Below are 17,102 nucleotides of genomic sequence, written 5' to 3'. Positions count from 1 at the left end.
CCTGCCTACATTTACATACTTTAACTCAAATACTGCAGTATCCCTGCACATTGTAAATGTGGTACTGGCACTGACCCTGTAGCTCACATTTCAGTTTTGAATTGTATTTACTTTAAAAAAAAAAAAAAATTTAAAAAAAAGAGTTAATGTATTTTGATATTGAATACTGCACTGTTGGGTAAGTATTTCACTATACTTGACATGTTCAGACCTTAGGTTGTAGACTGTTAAGTGATTGATAACTTTCAGGCCTGGGCCTAAAGGCGACATTATGCTGGTATCATTTAGAAACCACTAGATTGTTGGTGTCATTTTTTGTTAGGATATGATAGTTTTTACGGTCTGCTACTTGACTGTAATAAAACCTTGACATAACTTGCTGTCAACGCACAACTTTTCTATTTTGAATACTTGAAGAGTTTATAAAATTCTGGCGGTGAGGCATTCCCCTAATGTATGACAGAAGCAGGAGCGCGGGCTCGGATTTATGTTTACTGGTTCTGACTAGCCTACTCTGTTCCAGATGTGCACTGGGGGCTAGAGAACCTTCTATGAAATTAGACAAAAACTCGGCTATGTAACTAGCTGTACATCAAAATGGTTAATGAGAGAGAGATTCGGTTGCGTCGCAGGATACATGGCCTAGTCCTCGGCGCACACTCCGTACCTCAAAGCTTTACCACGAAAATGTCCTCTGTGCATCATGATGCCTAGTCTCGAAAACCCGACCCTGGGCAACAGTCAAACTGTGAGGCTTATGGTTGGGTTTTCGAGACTAATCAACGCCCGTTACGTCGCAAAATTACAATTCAATTAAAATATCGCCAGCTCACAACACAGTAAGTGCATACAATGAGCAAGTGTTCATGCGATTCTACATCGATTGGATTCAGACATTAGAATGGAGTGCTTGACGGTACATACCCAACAGGAGCAGTTTCACTTCTCTCGCCGCCTTCTCCCCATCTTCTCGAAGGTTTTTGTCAATCATTTTGGACCGCTCTTGTGCAGCTTTATCTTCCTGACTCACTGTGCACCCCATGGTTCCAAGTGCACGCTTCAGGACTGCTGTTTTTCGGACAATATCACACACAAAAAATGTTGCCTATTTAGGGCTGTATGCCTGGGAGCGTTTAAAAAAAAGCGTTCCCAGAACAGTGTTGTGAGGTTGAGAAATTAAACTTCCCCTTTGAGAAAAACGACTGGGATATAAGTTTGATTCGCCCACAAACCAGCAAACAAATACTTTATTCGATTTCGTCCCAATTCAGTTCTATTCCAGATGTTCACTCGTTTTTAATATTCCAAAGCCAGATTTGACGCCTATTTTTTCAAACCCAGTGACATGCCATCCAAGCCAACACGGAAAAGTAATTTGTCTGTCATTACGCGGACACTATTTGAGCAACAACAATTTCTTTTGAGGCGCGTCAATAAAATCAGCCAAGTTCACTTTTCAAGATCAGCCTCGCAGGTTACAACTCAAGGAAATGGGCCCACGGAACTTCAGCAAAAAGTATTCCAGCTGTGAAGACGGCAGAGCAGATGGATTCCGTTGCCAACTTGCAATGTAACCGAAATTCACATACCCACTGTGAAGAAGCTATTCTATTTTTCTCTTCTTCCTCTGTGTTTAATTTAGTCGTTCAGTGTGTGAGTACCGTTATGCATTCTTCTCTTCGTAAAGATTTATCACGTATACAGCCACACCCGTAACCGCGTGAAGTTCCTCAGTCTGGCCGACAAAACGAAGACAGTTCTGTCACCTCCCAATCCCCTATGCTCCCAATTTAGCAGTGCCAGCCCATTGTGAAAAACGCCCACCTACTTTGCTTCATGGACAATGTAGTGTTTCCTTGAAATTGTAGTCTCACTCCTCCGTTCAAATCAAATCACATTTTATTTGTCACATACACATGGTTAGCAGATGTTAATGCGAGTGTAGCGAAATGCTTGTGCTTGTAGTTCCGACAGTGCAGTAATATCTAACAAGTAATCTAACAATTCCCCAATAACTACCTAATACACACAAATCTAAAGGGGTGAATGAAAATATGTACATGTAAGTATATGGACGAGCAATGGCTGAGCGGCATAGGCAAGGTGCAATAGATGGTATAAAATACAGTATTTACATGTGATATTTTATTTTTTATTTTATTTCACCTTTATTTAACCAGGTAGGCAAGTTGAGAACAAGTTCTCATTTATAATTGCGACCTGGCCAAGATAAAGAAAAGCAGTTCGACACATACAACAACACAGAGTTACACATGGAGTAAAAGAAACATACAGTCAATAATACAGTAGAAAAAAAGTCTATATACAATGTGAGGAAATGAGGTGAAATAAGGGAGGTAAAGGCAAAAAAAGGCCATGGTGGCAAAGTAAATACAATATAGCAAGTAAAACACTGGAATGGTAGATTTGCAGTGGAAGAAAGTGCAAAGAAGAAATAGAAATAATGGGGTGCAAAGGAGCTAAATAAATAAATAAATACAGTAGGGGAAGAGGTAGTTGTTTGGGCTAAATTATAGATGTGCTATGTACAGGTGCAGTAATCTGTGAGCTGCTCTGACAGCTGGTGCTTAAAGCTAGTGAGGGAGATAAGTGTTTCCAGTTTTAGAGATTTTTGTAGTTTGTTCCAATCATTGGCAGCAGAGAACTGGAAGGAGAGGCGGCCGAAGGAGGAATTGGCTTCAGGGGTGACCAGAGAGATATACCTGCTGGAGCGCGTGCTACAGGTGGGTACTGCTATGGTGACCAGCGAGCTGAGATAAGGGGGGACTTTACCTAGCAGGGTCTTGTAGATGACCTGGAGCCAGTGGGTTTGGCGAAGAGTATGAAGCAAGGGCCAGCCAACGAGAGCGTACAGGTCGCAGTGGTGGGTAGTATATGGAGCTTTGGTGACAAAACGGATGGCACTCTGATAGACTGCATCCAATTTATTGAGTAGGGTATTGGAGGCTATTTTGTAAATGACATCGCCGAAGTCGAGGATCGGTAGGATGGTCAGTTTTACAAGGGTATGTTTGGCAGCATAAGTGAAGGATGCTTTGTTGCGAAATAGGAAGCCAATTCTAGATTTAACTTTGGATTGGAGATGTTTGATGTGAGTCTGGAAGGAGAGTTTACAGTCTAACCAGACACCTAGGTATTTGTAGTTGTCCACAAATTCTAAGTCAGAACCGTCCAGAGTAGTGATGCTGGACGGGCGGGCAGGTGCAGGCAGCGATCAGTTGAAGAGCATGCATTTAGTTTTACTTGTATTTAAGAGCAGTTGGAGGCCACGGAAGGAGAGTTGTATGGCATCGAAGCTCGTCTGGAGGGTTGTTAACACAGTGTCCAAAGAAGGGCCAGAAGTATACAGAATGGTGTCGTCTGCGTAGAGGTGGATCAGAGACTCACCAGCAGCAAGAGCGACATCATTGATGTATACAGAGAAGAGAGTCGGCCCAAGAATTGAACCCTGTGGCACCCCCATAGAGACTGCCAGAGGTCCGGACAATAGGCCCTCCGATTTGACACACTGAACTCTATCAGAGAAGTAGTTGGTGAACCAGGCGAGGCAATCATTTGAGAAACCAAGGCTAATGAGTCTGCCGATGAGGATGTGGTGATTGACAGAGTCGAAAGCCTTGGTCAGGTCAATGAATACGGCTGCACAGTATTGTTTCTTATCGATGGCGGTTAAGATATCGTTTAGGACCTTGAGCGTGGCTGAGGTACACCCATGACCAGCTCTGAAACCAGATTGCATAGCGGAGAAGGTGCAGTGGGATTTGAAATGGTCGGTAATCTGTTTGTTGACTTGGCTTTTGAAGACCTTAGAAAGGCAGGGAAGGATAGTTATAGGTCTGTAGCAGTTTGGGTCAAGAGTGTCCCCCCTTTGAAGAGGGGGATGACCGCAGGTGCTTTCCAATCTTTGGGAATCTCAGACGACACGAAAGAGAGGTTGAACAGGCTAGTAATAGGGGTTGCAACAATTTCGGCAGATAATTTTAGAAAGAAAGGGTCCAGATTGTCTAGGGGTCCAGATTGTAGGGGTCCAGATTTTGCAGCTCTTTCAGAACATCAGCTGACTGGATTTGGGAGAAGGAGAAATGAGTAATGTAAGATATGTAAACATTATTAAAGTGACATTATTTAGAGTGCATTGTATAAAGTGACTATCAATTTATTAAAGTGGCCAGTGACTGGGTTTCAATGTGGGCAGCAGCCTCTCTGAGTTAGTGATTGCTGTTTAGCAGTCTGATGGCCTTGAGATAGAAGCTTTTTTTCAGTCTCTCGGTCCCAGCTTTGATGCACCTGTACTGACCTCGCCTTCTGGATGGTAGTGGTGTGAACAGGCAGTGGCTCGGGTGGTTGATGTCCTTGATGATCTTGTTGGCCTTCCTGTGACATCGGGTGCTGTAGGTGTCATGGAGGGCAGGTAGTTTGCCCCCGGTGATGCGTTGTGTAGACCGCACCACCCTCTGGAGAACCTTGCGGTTGAGGGCGTTGCAGTTGCCATACCAGGCTGTGATGCAGCCCGGCAGGGTGCTCTAGATTGTGCATCGGTAAAGGTTTGTCAGGGTTTCGGTGACAAGCCAAATTTCTTCAGCCTCCTGAGGTTGAATAGGCGCTGTTCCGCCTTCTTCACCACACTGTCTGTGTGAGTGGACCATTTCAGTTTATCCGTGATGTGTACGCCGAGGAACTTAAAACTTTACACCTTCTCCACTGCTGTCCCTTCGATGTGGATAGGGGGGTGCTCCCTCTGCTGTTTCCTGAAGTCCACGATCATCTCCTTTGTTTTGCTGACGTTGAGTGAGAGGTTGTTTTTCTGACACCACATTCCGAGTGCCCTCACCTCCTCCCTGTCGGCTGTCTCATCATTGTTGGTAATCAAGCCCACTACTGTTGTTTCGTCTGCACACTTGATGATTGACTTGGAGGCGGACATGGCTACGCAGTCATGGGTGAACAGGGAGTATGGGGGGGCTGAGCACGCACCATTGTGGGGTAGGGTTGAGGGTCAGCAAAGTGGAGATGTTGTTTCCTACCTTCACCGCCTGGGGACGGCCAGTCAGAAAGTCCTCATGAAGCTGGTTGACAGAATGCCAAGAGTTACCAAAGCTGTCACCAAGGCAAAGGGTAGATTCTTTGAAGAATCTAAAATCTAAAATATATTTTGATTTGTTCAACACTTTTTTGGTTACTACATGATTCCCCATGTGTTATCTCATAGTTTTGATGTCTTTACTATTATTCTACAATGTAGAAAATTGTAAAAATAAAGAAAAACCCTTGAATGAATAGGTGTGTCCAAACTTTTGACTGGTACTGTAAATCAAAACATTTAATACATGACTGAGAGCATCTTCATTTGATATCTCATTAACTCTAAGTTTGAGTTATCTAATTTCATTTAGCAAAAATCCGTTATTGCCGATGACATTTTTCTCATTGCAATGAATAGGATAAGGCCAATTTCATTAGAGTGAAAATTGCTTACAGGACTCATCTATTTCGTCTTGAAAACATAATTCATTGTTGTAGGGGAAATTAAATAAAACTAGTGATTCAAGGCTTTACAACTAGATGAACATTGTTAGTTCTATGTAGTTTTTTAGTAGAGTTTTTACTTGTATTTATTTTCAGCTTGTTACAAGACTAACTCATCATCTTAAGAGACCTGTCAGCATTGCTCTGATTGTTTAACAGTTGTAAATAGATACAGAATAAATGACTCCACTGTATTTGTTTAGTCAAAGCTCTAAATTCAGTGCCATAAAACTTCATTTAGTAGCCGGGTGTTTATTTGCTTCAATCACTGAACGCAACCGCCGCTTATACAGGCTTCTATTTGAGCCAGGTGGCTATTTCCTTAATGCACACAGCTTCTGCTCAATAAAATGTTGAAAAGACTACCACACTGTTTACTGTGACCAGTATAAACATGATCAAGTCCATTCTCTCACATGTTGCACCTTGTATCACCACCAGGTTGAGCTGACCATGCCAAACCACACAGCTGTCTCATCCATGGCAATGATGTTGCTCTCCGCAATCTTCTTTTGGGTCATCTGTACGGTACTCACTGAAGTTCACTCGTAAACAATTTATTTAGACCTGATGTTTATTTGAAACAGCCGTTTATTTGCTGAAATATGTGCCGATGGCTGGCTATTAAAAGGGACAGACGACTACATTTAATTGAAGTTTTACGGTATGCATAGTTTGTAAGCATCTCACTTATGGCTCTTGGGTGTCCCCTTGTGGTCTTGGGTGTGCACACAAGTCTGTATGATCAGAATGAAAACATACATTCCAGATACTAACCCTTTTCATTAATTGACTCAGGATGCATTATTTATCTTAATCATTGAATCAGAGCTCAAAACCTCAAGACACTGAATGTCAGCTATTAAGATCAGATCAATTAGGCTGTATACTCTACGTGGTAGTATGTCTACTGGTCAGGCGACTCCATTTCCTCACAGCCAACTGATATGGCAGGGACAGTATCTGAATGTGAGTGAACCATATTTGACTGAAAAATATGCCAGTTGATGAGCTCTCCTGAGCAGAGTAGCTGTGTTAGCTTGTTGTCAGCACAGAAGACATGCCACTTCAGCTTAAGCACAGCAGCCTACACTCATTAATCCCCAAGGCCCCTTTTCAAAGTTAATTACATTTCGGTATTGAAAATTGCTGGAGGAGTAATGAAATGAACTTATTCATATTAGACAGTATAAAATAAACACACTTGTATCGAATGTGTCCACATCTTGGGCAGAATGATCTTTCACTGTCTGATGATGGATCATTACAACAGAGCTATTTTTTGCTTTGTCGAAATGTACTTTAATTGTTTCCCTGCCAAGCCAATCTTAAAACAAAAAGTGTAGTTCAAAATGAGACTCTCTTTGAAAAATGCCATCTGAATGGAACAAAATGTATTACAGTGCATGCCAAAAAATAAATTGAGGCTATAATATATATATATATATTTATTGAACCTTTATTTAACTATGCAAGTCAGTTAAGAACAAATTCTTATTTACAATGACGGCTTACCCCGGCCAAACCCGGACGACACTGGGCCAATTGTGACCTGCCGTATGGGACTCCCAATCACGGCCGAATGTGACACAGCCTGGATAGACTAATCTTGTTTTCAAAACCATGAATTCGTATAGCTTCTCAACCCCAATACACTGTTCCAATATTCTGTTCCAATATTGAAGTATAAAATAACTGTTTGTTGATTGATGGAGGGGTTTTGACAAGTTAGTGATCTGTTGAAACCTAGTGATTCATTGTCACCATTGGCAACTATACGGTGTCAGTTAAGGCCAGCGTGCGTTTTCACATGAACATAAACGCATCATCATCATACTTCAGTGAGCAATCTGCCCGGGAGCAGTAAACAGCACTGCTTAAAATAGAGGCGATGGGACAGAATGTGTGTGATTTGTGTGTCTGTTTGATGAACATCAACTATTAAATTATTTTCATGCACAGTATGAAGCAACATGTTTATTCTAGGTTTATTTAGTACATAGTGCCATCGAAAGGGACATATTTGGTGCAATAGGACATATTTAGTAGTTCCAAAATCATGATGATGAAAAATCCAAAAGTATAATGTTATTTTATTATTTTTATTGCAACATTGTTTACAGTACAATTACTGCCATCAATGTATTCAAATATATTGATATACAAGAAAATAAAGACATAAAATGATGGGCAAATAGGTTTAAAAGCACTTCAAAAATTATTACATGTATCTTTTTAATTATCAAACTAAAACTGTACCTGCTATTTACATTATGCAAACTAGATATGCATATTGAATGAAAAGGGTTTACATTTATATACATTATTTATAAATGCTGGCCGAAGTCAATATTTCATTAAAGTTGTTATAAACTCATATACCAATTTCATTAAATCACACAAGGAAATGAGAGCAAGTTACCAGACTAGTCAAGGAATCATATCAGCCACTTTTACAATGTCTGGTGCTAATAAATTATATTTTTAAGGGCTGATACTGTATGTCACAGAGAATTTTGTTATTTTATTTAACTAGGCAAGTCAGTTAAGAACAAATTCTTATTTTCAATGACAGCCTAGGAACAGTGGGTTAACTGCCTTGTTCAGGGGCAGAACGACAGATTTTTACCTTGTCAGCTCTGGGATTCGATCTCGCAACCTTTCGGTTACTAGTCCAACGTTCTAACCACTAGGCTACCTGCCGCCCCAGAATAACATACCGGTAACAGTTGTATATGGCATCAGAATAACACAAACATGTTGTTAAAATATCTGACTTTAAACATTGATCTTTATCTAAATGGAAACAGAATCATCTGTTAAGCTATGACATAAATGAGTAATACACAGAGAGAATAGAGCTGAGCTGGCTGATACTGACAAGTCTCTCTACATACTGGAACATGCAGACTGGTCACCATTCTCTGAGGAAGAGTTGATCAATGATTGATTGAGAGAGTACTTTTTTTGCCCTCACAACTAGGTTTGACAGAACAATGATACAATACTCGTGTACAATATTACAGCACTCACTGTATGTAATGTTGAATCTGCAACTTCATCACAAGCAAAACAACAGAGAGAGACAAGGGACATTTCACCTAATCTATCAAACCTGCTCAACACAAGGAGTTGGCAGACAGGGATGTTTAGAAAACTGACCAGAAATAATATGCCACTCATACCTGACAACACTCTAGTCTGAAATTATGAAAGGTTCAGTCAGGCTTTTAAATCTTACATGCTCATTAAATACTGCATAATGATAAGAGATCAACACTTCAGTTGCACGTATGGTTAATGAATCCCTTGATCGTTTCACAATACAATATAGTGTATAAGTACCACAATTCAAATACAACACATCCATGCTTCATTTCAACAACATGGACACACTTACAATCCCCACAGTACATCCACTGTACACAGTTGTGTTCTTTCCATATTGAAGCAGATGAACTGACATACACCATGTTCACACACCATGTTCACACTTAAATCATTGCAGGACTGCTGAGCACTATGCAGACACAGAACAGGAGAGAAAGAGCTTCAAGTAGTTGGAGGAAACATCCTTGTACCATGTTAGACCGTAAATACATATATTTTTGTAATGTAACATACACAGGATTATATAACTTACTTAGGATTTAGACACATTTTCATAGATTGTTATTACAAAGGGTAGTCCATTAAAATCATATCTATAAAATGTATGAGTATCTTACAAATAAATTGTTTGCATGTCAATTGATTAATTGGCTATCGGAAGAAGTTGTGCTTATCAGCTGACAGTGCTATAACTAACCACCTACTTTGCAGGGGTGTTAGAGAGACATTGACACCACATTGTGTTCTCATCATGGCACCATGTCACTAGATTAAACTTTAGTTAGGGACCAAGCTCAAAAACGGGCTTGTCCTGGAAATAATAATATTTACACATGCCATCCTTGATTCTCCACGTAATGAATTGACCCTGTGAGTTTTTAAAATATTTTTTTTGTTTATCTCTGATTACTTTTAGTAAATGTTCAGAAACAACACAACAACAAACCTGGGTAGAGAGCCTCCTCTGCCACTTAGAACACTGGTCCTAGATCAGTGAGCCCTCTCAATATCAAAACATGACGATGCAGAGATATACAGCCCCACTGATCCAGGATGAGGTTAACAGTACCCTCCACCTCCAACACCTCGATAACAGACTCTCATATTGAGGAGGCAGCTCATAGCCAGGCTGAGGAGGAAGCTCATAGCCAGGGTGAGGAGGCAGCTCATAGCCAGGCTGAGGAGGCAGCTCATAGCCAGGCTGAGGAGGCAGCTCATAGCCAGGCTGAGGAGGCAGCTCATAGCCAGGCTGAGGAGGCAACTCATAGACAGGCTGAGGAGGCAGCTCATAGCCAGGCTGAGGAGGAAGCTCATAGCCAGGCTGAGGAGGCAGCTCATAGCCAGGCTTTCCTTACATTTTAGACATCAGAGCTGCTCCTCGAATCATGAAAAAGCTATTCTGATATAGTTCAGTGCACATATCGAAGAGACACACTAATGTGAAATGCTAGCCTTGATACTGTTGCTGAGGATCGACTGGAAAGTCCATACCCAATCTTTATTTATCAAATAAAAATGATGAAAAAAAATATATATATATATCTCTATATATACAGTACCAGTCAAAAGTTTGGACACACCTACTCATTCCAGGATTTTTCTTTATTTTTACTATTTTCTACATTGTAGAAAAATAGTGAAGACATCAAAACTATGAAATAGCACATATGGAATCATGTAGTAAACAAAAAAGTGTTAAACAAATATATTATAGATCTGAGATTCTTCAAAGTAGCCACCCTTTGCCTTGATGACAGCTTTTCACACTCTTGGCATTCTCTCAACCAGCTTCATGAGGTAGTCACCTGGAATGCATGTCAATTAACAGGTGCGCCTTGTTAAAAGTTAATTTGTGGAATTTCTTTCCTTCTTAATGCGTTTGAGCCAATCAGTTGTGTTGTGACAAGGTAGGGGTGCTGTACAGAAGATAGCCCTATTTGGTAAAAGACCAAGTCCATATTATGGCAAGAACAGCTCAAAAAAGCAAAGAGAAACTACAGTCCATCATTACTTTAAGACATGAAGCTCAGTCAATTCCAAAAATGTCAAGAACTTTGAAAGTTTCTTCAAGTGCAGTCGCAAAAACCAACAAGTGCAATGATGAAACGGGCTCTCATGAGGACCACCACAGGAAAGGAAGACCCAGAGTTACCTCTGCTGCAGCGGATAAGTTCATTAGAATTAACTGCACCTCAGATTGCAGCCCAAATAAATGCTTCACAGAGATCAAGTAACAGACACATCTCAACATCAACTATTCAGAGGAGACTGCATGAATCAGATATTCATGGTCGAATTGCTGCAACAAAAAAAACACTACTAAAGGACACCAATAAAAATAAAAAACTTGCTTGGGCCAAGAAACACAAGCAATGGACCAGTGGAAATCTTTCCTTTGGTCTGATGAGTCCAAATTTGAGATTTTTGGTTCCAACCGCCATGTCTTTGTGAGACACTGAGTAGATGAACGGATGACCTCCGCATATGTGGTTCCCACATGAAGCATGGAGGAGGAGGTGTGATGGTGTGTGGGTACTTTGCTGGTGACACTGTCTGTGATTTATTTAGAATTTAAGGGACACTTAACCAGCATGACTACCACAGCATTCTTCAGCGATACGCCATCACATCTGGTTTGCGCTTAGTAGGACTATCATTTGTATTTTAACAGGACAATGACCCAACACACCTCCAGCCTGTGTAAGGTCTATTTGACCAAGAAGAAGAGTGATGGAGTGCTGCATCAGATGACCTGGGCTCCACAATCACCCGACCTCAAACCAATCGAGATGGTTTGGAATGAGATGGACCACAGAGTGAAGCAAAAGTAGCCAACAAGTGCTCAGCATATGTTGGAATTCCTGTTGGAAAAGCATTCCAGGTGAAGCTGGTTGAGAGAATGTGCAAAGCTGTCATCAAGGTAAAGGGTGGCTACTACATGATTCCATATGTGTTATTTCAAACTTTTGGCTGATACTGTATATATATCATACTGTATTGTAATGGTAGAGTCAACACACTGCACACACTGTACAGTTGCATATCAGTTGCATGGTTCCATCCTCTGATATCTGTGAGGAGTGAAGCCGAGCGTGTAGATTAAGGACGGCATCTGGCCACCGGGTGACAACACCAGCACGGGTCACTGGACGTTGCCACAGTAACCACCGCTCTGCCTCTGTCCAATAGCTTTTAATGCCACATTTCCTCAGCTATTGCACCGAATATTGCCATGACCTAACTACATCAATAACTTAACACAGTAGACTTGACCTACAAATATGAAAGAACTGTCCAGCCTCCAACGATCTGTTGTGTCTTCTTCTCCCCTACTGAAAGCTATGTGGTTATCTAGACTAGAGTGTGGCAGTTAGATTCTTGCTGTGATTGACAGATTACACGTTTATAGGGTAATAGATTATGGGTCTGGTCTGGAGGGCAGGGCTGGAATGGGAGGTGGTGGCAGATTCAGCGAGCCAACATGACTTTCCATTTGTTTGCAATGCACTATCGTCTTCCCCAGGAAAGTATGTTGGCCTTTCCCTCTATACACAGTTTGGCTGGGGCTACAATTCCATGTACCTTGAGTGAGAAGCAGTCCAACGGGGAGCAGAAACCTCCAGAAGATTGAATTCCCCATCTCTAGACACTATGGCCCACTCATTCTGGAGGAAGAGATAGTGCATCTTCTACTAAATATGATCCATGACAACACAGAGAAAATACAATACAGGTCTAGATTTACAATTTAAAAACAGAAGACTTATAGAAGCAGCCTAATGACCGCTGCTGGCTTTGCTACTCCCCGACGTCCAATCAATGAGGATAAAGCTGAGGCTCATTACCATAAACAGGAAGCCTATTCCAGCGAAGCAGGCAGCCTGCGAGAGAGAGGGAGAGAGGCAGAGGAGAGGGAGCGAGGGAGAGAGAGTGAGCGAGAGAGATATAGGATGAGAGAGGTAATGCACACACTTGATAACTCTGTCACTGAGTTTCAGCCTTCATGCACTCAAAGTGATTAAACCACCATTATTGTAGTCTGGGTCCTGTGTACCAATTTCTTTACGTTAATTATGATATTAGTGTGGCATGACATTAAAACTGCATTACTCACTCAGCACATATTTCAAATGGATACTGAATGGATGAGTAAATACATTTAATCTGCATCATCTATATTTAGCACTTCAAACATTGTTTCAGCACATAATCTTCAGGCACTCTCTCTGTAGATATTCTAATCCAATTGAAAGCTCACAGTCAAATTCCGGTAGCACTTTTTAATAACTCCGCATAAAGCATTTCTAATGGATTAGTAAATAGTTTATTTATCATTTATTAATCATTACTACGTTCATGAGATGTTTAATATAGGTCCTTATAAACCATTTACTAATCATTAGTTACGTATTTTTATGAGTTGCCTCGTCTAAAATGTGTGCTATTTATACTTTATAAATACTTAATAAATGTTTTGAGTGACCAGTGGAATTTCTCACAAAAAGATGGACATGCCATTGGTAGACGTTTCAGCAGTACCCGATGCTCCTTAACGTCTCAAAATAGCCCAGAACATATCAATGGTAGAAGAATAAGCACACAACACAGGATGTTAAAGGAAACATGTTGAACATTTAATTCACAAAACCTGTTGTGAAACAACTGTTGCAAGGGCTTAAGGAAGAGTTGTAATGTGAAAGTTTTGCTAATGTTGTCAACCTGGCGAACGCAAACTAATCATTAAACATGGAGATGTAGTTACACACAACATCTGTCCGGACCGGCCATTTTTTCTCTAGTGGGTTTTTATCCCTTCATTACTACTGATATGTGATCTAGGTGGAGATTTTACATGTCTGATTTGCAGGTAGAAATGTTACATGTATAACATTTCAACGCTTCCTCTGCTCAGTCTTTTAACCGCAGACTATTTTCACACATGGCTTTGTTTGGTGGCACCTTTACTGGGCCTCTAAAGGTAGTAACTCTTTAAACGTAATGGCAAAATTGTTTATTCAGATATTTATTTCCTTACCTCATAAGCAGTCAATGGACTGCTATTAATCTCTCGTGTACAGATTCTGCTTGTAAACCGAAGAACCGTTCGAGACGGGATGGAATGGTTAGGATAATGAGCAGCAGTAGTTCGGGTATTTGGGTTTTCGTCATGGGATTATATGGACATCTGATTCACAAACACATTTTACCGTCTCTACCGGTCGCACCACTCAAAAGCTGGCAAACGTGGACATTTCACACCTCTCCATGTGATACATTCACCCTTCAAATGTATTCAACAATGACCCTGGCGTTGAGCTGAGGGCAACTGTAAATTCAAATAACTATTCACCTCTGTAAAGGATGTCACGCTGCTTAGTACCACTTACTCCTCATTTTGGCGCATACCAAGCTCGAACCAGGAACCTCTGCTTTACAAACACACGTGACCGTCCTCACTCAAGCGTCTCTACTGGTCGCACCACTCAAAATCCACCAATTGAGCAGCACAAACATGGACACTTAAAGCTGTGGAGTAAATTGCACACTTCTCCATGTGCCACACAAGAGTGGAGACTTTGCAAACAGGAACTCCCAATTTCTAACACGTATGGACCCAGAATTTAATCACGCAGGCGCAGCTGACAAAATGATGCAATATTTTATTTCTGGGTTAACCGAGATAGAGTACCACAGTATGAGTCGTTACACCCATAAAACCTAGCTGTCTTTTAGAAACATTTAAAATAAGGGCTGTGATTCGTGTAGGCTTACCCTGGCATGACTGTCAGGAATCCCGCTTCCTGAGTCTGTTTCTGCCTGAGCTGACAGTTTTTTGTTTGGAGTGTTGTCTAAGGTTCCTGAACGCACCCTGTCTGGTTGCTAGGCAATGAAGTTAGGCGGGAGATCTAGTGATTACCCACACCTGCATCTCATCAACCTTCTGCACACCTGGTCCTGATCATCACCTCTTCTTAAACCCTGAGCTGACATCCATTCCCTGCTGGATCGCGAGCAACGAACAGCATGTTGTGCCAGCGTATCAGCCTCATGTTTCCTGAGATAGTTTTGTTGTTTTGTACTTGTTGCTGGTTACTCACTCCCGTTTACTCTGTCTACAGTCATTCTCCCGGAACATTCAACTCCCTTGCCTGGCCGTCGGTGGATACAGTGACTTCATTGGATCAACCCATTTACTCTCATCAACTCACCTCCGCTGCCGCTCCGTCTCCTGGATTACTCAATATACACATCAAGACTACCAATAAATACTCACTTTCATTTTACTCACCTTGTCCTGGTCTGCTTCTGGGTTCTGTCTTAGAGAATCGTGACAATGACGTTTTGATAACCGTGTAAATCTCTCTTGGACAAGGTGACTTTTTCAATATATTTGCCTGTATTTACTCCCAAAAATGAAATGCTAATTAGCTGCTAATGTGGCTATCATAAAGAACTACAAATGCCATGATGATCTGGACAAGACTAGGAATCGCTGGATTAACTATCTAATATTAGCTAAATGTAGTAATGAATAAATTGAACCTTTCTTTAAATTCACAATTCTGTGAGATTTCTTGTGCAAGTTTTAAATTGACACAATACCTGTTAGCAAAGGTGTCAGCGAGAGATGACTTGCCGGAGCTTGCAGGGATTGGTAGTCTTGCATGATGTCTACTTTGATGCTAGTTAGCATTTTCAAATCTGAGAGTAAATAGAGCCAAATATATTGATAAAAGTCACCTTGTCTGAGAGAGATTTACATGGTTATCAAAACGTCACGCCAGGGTAAGCCTACACGAAAAACATCCCTTATTTGAAGTGTTTCTAAAATCCCCTATGGGAAAAATGAATGGTGGGAAAACGATTGGAACCATATCCCTGTTTGACCACTAGGTTTTATGGGTATTATGACACCTCCACTGTGGGGCTCTATTAGACTGCTCTAAGGAATGGCTGCAATTCACACTTTGGTTTTGGTAGAAAAGTCACTGCCAAGAAATGCTTATATTAGTATTTTCGGACTAAAATGTGTATTTTTCTCAGCATAGTTACACATTTACACTATAACAATAGTGTGACTGTTTTGGAATAAAATGTTCAATATATTTTGTTTGACATCCTCGGTAAACATCCTCTGTATTGTGTGCTAATTGTTTAAACATTGATATGTTCTGGGCTATTTTGAGACGTTAAGGAGCATTAGGTAATGCTGGAATGTCTACCAATGGCAAGTCCATCTTTTTGTGAGAAATTTCACTGGTTACTCAAAACATTTATAAAGTATTTATAAAGTTGAAATAGCCCACACTTTAGATGAGGCCACACAAAATGGCTTGACTAATGATTAGTAAATGGTTTATAAGGACTATATATATATATATATATATATATTATTTACAATGAACACCGGCCAAACCCGGACGACGCTGGGCCAATTGTGCGCCGCCCTATGGGACTCCCAATCACGGCCGTGATACAGCCTGGAATTGAACCAGGTTGTCTGTAGTGACCCCTCAAGCATTGAGATGCAGTGCATTAGACCGCTGCGCCACTCGGGAGCCAGATATTGAACATCTTATGAATGATCTTATGAATCATTGTTTAACACTATAAAAATTGTTTATAAATCTGTGATTAGTTTACTAACATTTACAAATGTGGGAGTAATGATTACTAAATGATGAATTAACTATTAATCCATTATAAATGCTTTATTACGTTGAGTTATTATAAAGTGTTACCCAAATTCCTTCTATTATGTGCACTTATGCTTAATTGTCCACATGCCCATACTTAACAGACATAAAAGATACATGTCATGTGTGTAAAAAATGTATTATCTTTAACCTCCTAAGGTCGATGTCTGCGCCCGGTGGAAATCTAATTAGCGTAATAAAAATATCCCCGTAAAAATCTGTCAGTTTAAGCTAGAGATATCTTTTTATTGCATTGGATGCGTCTCAATCCACCGCATCCACTTATGTTGCACTTCCACATCTACGATAAAAGGTGACACAGAGTTTGAGTTTGTCAGACCATGAGGCATCCCGAAAATCAGTCTTCTCACAAAATCTTCTGTAACGTCCGAACGGTTTGGCCTAAGAACTATTATGACCCCTCTATGGAAAGGCCTCATAGACTCGTCTGAAGGTCCCCCGGTACCAGTTGAAAAAATGTATGGAAGTAAATATGGAGACTGTTTACTGCCAAAAATAAGGGGTTAAATATCTCAGATATAGTGGAGACACTTCAAAACAAACTTCCTTTACATTTTGGGTGGGGGGACTGTTTCATGTAGTGAGTGTTATTCAGTGCATTTGGATGGGCTAATAGCAGTAAGGCCCAACATTTTTTTCATCAAATCATCTTATCTTTTTTATTTTTGTGGGATACTACATGGGGTCTTACATTCTAAATGAAATAGCAAAATGATCCTTTGTATG

At 40.7% G+C, this 17,102-nt stretch overlaps 2 protein-coding genes across 9 annotated transcripts in view; both read right to left on the bottom strand.

Moving 5' to 3' along the window:
* gnai2 (guanine nucleotide binding protein (G protein), alpha inhibiting activity polypeptide 2) overlaps window positions 1–1,778 on the bottom strand; it is a 108,493-nt gene extending 106,715 nt beyond the window's left edge. The window contains exons 1-2 of one of the 7 annotated variants that reach the window (XM_082958370.1): window positions 1,590–1,778; window positions 925–1,068 (exon numbers count right to left, since the gene is read on the bottom strand). In XM_082958370.1, coding sequence (XP_082814496.1) covers window positions 925–1,042 — 118 coding nt within the window. In that variant the 5' untranslated portion in view covers window positions 1,043–1,068; window positions 1,590–1,778. Of the gene's footprint in view, window positions 1–924 lie in introns of all 7 variants that reach the window. The other 6 variants (XM_014132737.3, XM_082958369.1, XM_082958371.1 and 3 more) reach the window with 6 other exon arrangements.
* Window positions 1,779–7,635: 5,857 nt separating this feature from the next.
* LOC106565568 (sodium-coupled neutral amino acid transporter 3) overlaps window positions 7,636–17,102 on the bottom strand; it is a 64,946-nt gene continuing 55,479 nt past the window's right edge. For both annotated transcript variants that reach the window (XM_014132836.3, XM_082959240.1), the window contains one exon: window positions 7,636–12,539. In XM_014132836.3, coding sequence (XP_013988311.2) covers window positions 12,435–12,539 — 105 coding nt within the window. In that variant the 3' untranslated portion in view covers window positions 7,636–12,434. The remainder of the gene's footprint in view (window positions 12,540–17,102) is intronic.

Source organism: Salmo salar, chromosome 12 (genome assembly GCF_965601325.2).
Source record: "Salmo salar chromosome 12, fSalSal1, whole genome shotgun sequence".
Classification (NCBI taxonomy): Eukaryota; Metazoa; Chordata; class Actinopteri; order Salmoniformes; family Salmonidae; genus Salmo; species Salmo salar.
The sequence above is the reverse complement of the archived record's forward strand: the minus strand, read 5'-3'. Positions and strand labels throughout refer to the sequence as shown.